The sequence below is a fragment of the Leuciscus leuciscus genome, assembly GCF_965113295.1.
Source record: "Leuciscus leuciscus genome assembly, chromosome: 18".
Taxonomy (NCBI): Eukaryota; Metazoa; Chordata; class Actinopteri; order Cypriniformes; family Leuciscidae; genus Leuciscus; species Leuciscus leuciscus.
In genome coordinates, this window is record NC_138742.1 from 4711957 (window position 1) to 4718209 (window position 6253).

Below are 6253 nucleotides of genomic sequence, written 5' to 3' on the forward strand. Positions count from 1 at the left end.
GTCCCTTTAAGCTCACAAACTTAAACAGTAACACTTTACAATAACGTCTCATTTGTTGACATTAGTTAATGCATTAACTAACATGAAATAACAAGGAGCAATATGTTCTTACAGCATTTATTAATCTTTGTTTATTCATGTTAGTTCACAGTGCATTAACTAATGTTAACAGATGCAACTCTTGATCTTAAAAAAGTAGGAGCAAATGTTGAGATTAACATTAAGATTAATAAATACCGTAGAGATATTGTTCATTGTTAGATCATGTCAACTAATTAATGTTAACAAATTAAACCTGATTGTATAGGGTTACCACTTAAACACAGCGACCGATAAAAACCCATGCATGTCTCCGCAAAGTTGAGTAAAAGCCAATCAGTCACACTGAAGCATGCAGAGATTTAGTGAGCAATCCGTGTGTTTCACAGTTTAATAAAACAAGCTAAACATGAGAGCGGTGTATCTCTCCAATTCATCCTGCTGTAATACAGCGTCAAGAAATACAGGCTGCTTTCATTATTTCAAACAAACATTTATTTCCCGTAGATTTGCATGTGCACATAAATTGAACTTTGAACTCTTCTCTTTACAAAATACACCTCGGCACATTTTAAAACAACTGAAAACATTTAAATCTAGAACAGAGTCTTATGGGAAGGCACCTGGGTCATCTGATGGTGCGGTACATCATGAAGTCTACAGTGGTGCATCGTGGGAATTTGCCGATGGAGCTCTCCTCCACGGGTGTGTAGACTTTGATCTGCCGCATGTGTGTGTCTCGTCCGTTCTGGTGGTTTGCCAACACGGCGATCTGGATCATGAAGGTTCTGATGGGATTGTTCACCAGATCCAACAGAGGGATGTGAATCCAACCGCTGGGCTCCACCATCTCCAGCTGCTGCTCACACACACACACACACATACATGCTCGTGTTACCATCCAAGGGTTTATTTTGTGAAAATGCACATTATTCTGATTGTTTAGACATGGTTTTTAGCAAATAAATACATAAATGGACACGAAAGATTGATTCAAGTTATGAATAAGTTTATTATGCAAGAACAACGAGACCACAGAGTGATTCTCACTTGCCTGAGAGAAAAAAAAAGTAAATTATACCGTTTAACATCATTACATACAAATAATGTACCACAGAATGCCACAAACGACCAATCACAATCAAGTATTTGAGCCAAGTATTTGAGAGTGCATTAGCGCTCGCCTACCTTTTCAGCGCCGTTGGTTCTAGAACTATTTTTCCCATTAATTTCTCCCATAGGGATTTTTAAAAAGTCTCCGTTAAAGGTACAATATGCAATAATTTTTTTGCCGCTAGAGGGCGCTACATTCCAAACAACAACAACGGCGTAGCTTGATGACGATGTGAAGGAGCGTGGAATGATGGGAACTGTCGTTTTAGACTCCACCGTGGATGTAAATCAGTCAGAGGGGAATCGAAAAATCATGTTCATGGATGAGGCTAAGTTCTATTTTTATAAATGTTGCGTTTAATAACATGCTTTTTGTGGCGAGGGGGGCGTGGCTCAGCGCGGTCTGTGATGGGAGAGAGAAGAGACGAGCAAGTAGGTCAAGTGCAAATGACGAACCTGTGTCTTATTGCAGTATTATTGGCGTGGAGAGACCGCTTATGAGCCGCGCTGGAACGAGAGAGAGACTGGAGAGAAAACTGGACGCAGAGGAAGAAAACCGGTGGATCCGAGCTCTCATTTTTGAACTGTTTTGAGCCGTCGCGGTTGCCACGGTGAATGCGCGTTGTGCGCGGCTTTTGTTTGTTTTGCTTTATTTTAATAAAGTACGAGTCCCAGTCACGCCGATCCCTGTCTTCTTCCTTCCTGACTCTTAAACCTCATCACACTTTTATTTCATTAAAATGAATTAACCACAAGAAAAGTAAGGTTTAACATTGGTTATCATAGATGTTACTGTATTTGTTGAATTCATTGTTGTGATAACGCTGCGCAGTTTTACGTGTTCTAAACAATTGTTGTAAAAGTACATTCGAACATGCCCACATCATTTGCCAAAATACTGATTAATCTTTATGTATAACACATGCTATGTTTATTTACATAGCCATAAACACCAGACGTGATAAACAATGTTTAAACTAAACACAAATCTAAAGCAATAATACTTTCCTTACATAAACATAACTATTACCGAATGCTACATTTGGAAAATATAAAATTAAGCATGCTTTGTCGACAGAACCAGCTGCAATCGGTAAAGAATAATTGTGTCCCATAACGACTGCAAGAAACAAGCTAAAGTTTGTAGTAGCTTGATAGACGCTACAACTTCCGCATTTGTCCAGGACTCCACGCAGTACGAGCGGAAACCGAGGGTAACGCGGATATGACGCAATTGACTGGCGACTCCCAGCTCCCCCCTGCTCTAACGCCCCGTTTCCTTGGTTAAAATCGCAATTTTCTCACGATTTAAAAATAGTTGGAAACATTTGGGATATTGTAAGTAATCAACTTAACAAAATATATTTTAATGCAAAATTCTTACATATTGTACCTTTAACGCATTATAAGCCATGAACCAAGCCAACCAGCCTCGAGGAGAATCATAACATTACAAACTTTGATTTGAAGTGAAAAAGGTTTTGAAAATCTGACAAAAATACAAAGGTACAAGACTGTGAACTTAACTACTGTAGTGAGGGAAAGAACTACAATCCCACAAAGCATTGCGAACAGCATAACTGACGGAGAAATATAAACCTACTCATTAAAAATGTGTTGATTATGTATATAAAAACACTATATTTTAAGCTGTCATATTCAAATATGTTTTTTTGAGAGCGTAGAGAACTCCCAGTGCTTCATTAGAGTGGCATGTTCTGCTTGTTTCGTCTTTTCGATTGGTAGAATTTTCTGTACAGCATTATGGGTAATGTAGTTTTTCCACAGTTTAACAGCTGAATTTTACAGTGAATTCTGCTTTTAAATAAGATTATTTTTAAAACTAAATTGAAATAATGCAGTCTATGGAAGCTTGTTTCCGTCACAGAATAAAAAAGGGTAATTGTGACTTTTTTTTCTCACAATTGCAAATTTACATCTCACAATTCTGACAGTGTATCTCATTATTGCGCGATGTAAAGTCACAATTGTGTTTTATAAAGTCAGAATTGCATGATATAAAGTTGCAACTGTGAAAAATGACTTTTTTTTTTCTCAGAATTGCATGTCTATATCTCGCAATTCTGAGAAAAGATGCGTTGTGAGATATAAACTTAAATAAACGTGTTAATAAAATCAGAATTGTGAGTTTATATCTCGCAATTCTGACTTTATAACACGCAATTTCGACTTTATTTCACGCAATTCTGACTTTATAACACAGAATTGCAACTTTATTTCACGCAATTCTGACTTTAAATCTCGCGATTGTGAGAAGTAAAGTCAGAATTGAGTGATGTAAACTCGCAATTGTGAGATAAAAAGTCACAATTATCTTAAAATGTTTTATTCTGTGGCGGAAACACACTTCCATAGCAGGAATATACTATTGACTAACAACCTCGAGGCTCACAGCAAGGCTGTCTTTTAAAGTCTATAAATTATAGTTAAAAATTGATTTCCCTGTGGAGAACTGAATGTGGTTTTTACTTCCGGAACCACCTATTGAAGAAAACAACGGTGTGGTTATTCAGCTGGAGTCGGTTCTGTCCGTGATCCGCGTCTCTTACCCGGATCTCCTGCAGGTTGTGGAAGTTGTTTCCCACTCTGACCGAGATCTTGCTGGGAGTGTAGCTTTCATCAGATTTATAATCGGCATAAATGCACAGCATCTTCACGGTGGTCTTCCTCCTAACATGACACAATCACAGCCTTTCAGTGTCTAGAACATTTAAGCAGTCACAAACCCAAATATATATCAGAATATTCATCATAAAACATGTTTTCTAAACATCACACAGTATGCACTGATCTTGGGTCAGAATTATTTTAAGTGTCTGTCACTGTTTCCAATACAGACTTGTTTTAAATGATCTTTAATGAACAAATCAGCAAAGCATTGAAATTTCAATCCAATATGAGATATGATTTGAGCAGAGAACTTAAATTACTAAAAATGTACAGATTGTTTGATCTTTTTCTGTGTGAAAAGACATACATTTTATTTGATAAACAACTAAATGTAGAGATTAAATGATTACAGTACTTTCCCACATCTTTTTATGAGTGCATTTCCATAACCTTTACAGTTATATTATTACTGGATAAGGATTTTTAAAACTTATTTCATTCACATTGTGCTCACAAACACAAACCAAGTAATCAGCTACATGTTTAGGAGCTTAACTAGAAATACATTTACAAAATAAACCTACATGATTTTTCTTTGATCTATAATAATTCATTTTCCACTTTTCCAGTCCTTTAAAATTAATGGATGGATAATAATGTTTTATATGTGTGTGTGTGTGTGTGTGTGTGTGTGTGTGTGTGTGTGTGTGTGTGTGTGTGTGTGTGTGTTGATTGCTGACGAACGTGAAGCTGAGCAACAACTCACTGCATGATGAAGCCTATAATGCAGTTAGAAAGACCCTAAAAATCTGAATATCAGGGCAAAAATGTCCTGTCTTTTTATAAGTTTCTGTCTTCCTGAATTAATTGAACGAATTAATGAATTAATGACTCAATGACTTTAGACATTTACCGCCACCTACTGGCAGTTTTAGTTTCTTATTTAGAGCATCACTCCATTAAGAAAATGGCCATATTAATAAAAAACCAATTAAAGATATAGTTCACCCAAAAATTTAAATTCTGTCATCATTAAATCCCCCTCGTGGCCTGAAAGTTTGTGCAATAAATTCTATATTGAATAAAATTACATATTTATTTCTAAAGCTACTTTTTGTAATGTCTAGAGATGCTGTTCTCATTTAACACAATAAGGACTTTAAGTGATATTTTAGGGAACATTTCTCAGCCAATTTTAATGTGCACTTAATTTGTGATTAATAAAATGAATGAATCCCCACATTGTGTACTTAATTAGAAGTGTGTGTTTCGTAATTGACTAGCATTTATGTCAACCAGTCAATCACACAAACACATTTATTAGCTGTAAATAATAGTTTCATAACATCTGAATAATGGCAGACCCCCGATGCTGTGGATCAATCATACAGTGGCTGTTTGAGACTCATTGTGGCTCTACCTGAACTGAATGTTCACTAGATGTGGCTGAGAGCCATCGGACTGCCAGTACGTCTCCAGATTATCATCCCTCAACTGGTCGACTCCAAAGCCTTCACACAGAAAGAGAATGACTCAATGAAAAACTAAACACAGGTGTGCAATGATCAAAAACAGAGAATAAATAAGACACACACACAGACACACACCTGGCTTACACGAGGACAGCGACCACACGGCTTGTGACCCGATCTCTCGGACGGTCCCGGTGCGCTCCAGCTGCTTCGGGTCGGCACCTGGGGGGGTTTTGGTGGTGGTTGCCATGGTTACTGAGGAAAGAAAATGAGGACAGACAGATGGGATGAAATTAAAAAGCACCCACAGACAGCATAAAAACATTTATTAAATAAAGATAATGCAATGTGCGGTAAACCTAACCTAACAATAACCCTAAACAATGCAATGTGCAATTGCTTTACATTTATATTTTATTACTAGTATTGACATTAATTTGTAGTTTTCACTTAAAAAATAATAAAAATGCTCCATGTCCAAAAAACTAAAACGATGGCAATACAATGGTATTTTTTAGATAATTTGTACAAATATTCTTTCATTTTATATATATATATATGTGTGTGTGTGTGTGTGTGTGTGTGTGTGTGTGTGTGTGTGTTCCAGAACATTATTTTAACTACATAGCATCTTATTATAATATGTAATATCCAACTGTATAATTTATGTATCATAGTGCCATGACAAATATACTTCGTATTAATACTACGTAATAAACACTTTTAAAAAGTAAAAAAAGATATTTGAATTTTACAACAACACACATACCTTTAATTGATGTAAATACAACAAAACAAAGCCACAGTTACTCACCGGCACTCAAAAACACTCCCACAACTGTGTCTTCTTACATCTGTTTCCACAACTAACGCACGTATAGGGAGATTTTCTTAAAAAAGGTAAAATATAATTGTACACATCTATGCACTGTTCGCATTTGCCCGGCATTGGCGCACTCTGATCACGTCACGGTTCTTGGATCGCGTCGCGTCCCTTT

The 6253-nt window shown here is 36.5% G+C and overlaps 1 protein-coding gene across 1 annotated transcript; it reads right to left on the reverse strand.

The window, feature by feature from the left end:
* Positions 1 to 511: 511 nt before the first annotated feature.
* Positions 512 to 6219, reverse strand: anapc10 (anaphase promoting complex subunit 10). The gene is made up of 5 exons (XM_082145764.1): positions 6070 to 6219; positions 5391 to 5510; positions 5204 to 5294; positions 3723 to 3843; positions 512 to 898 (listed from the first exon to the last, which is right to left on the reverse strand). The coding sequence occupies exons 2-5, from the start codon at positions 5503 to 5505 to the stop codon at positions 668 to 670; spliced, it is 558 nt and encodes a 185-aa protein (XP_082001890.1). The 5' UTR covers positions 5506 to 5510; positions 6070 to 6219; the 3' UTR covers positions 512 to 667.
* Positions 6220 to 6253: the final 34 nt, after the last annotated feature.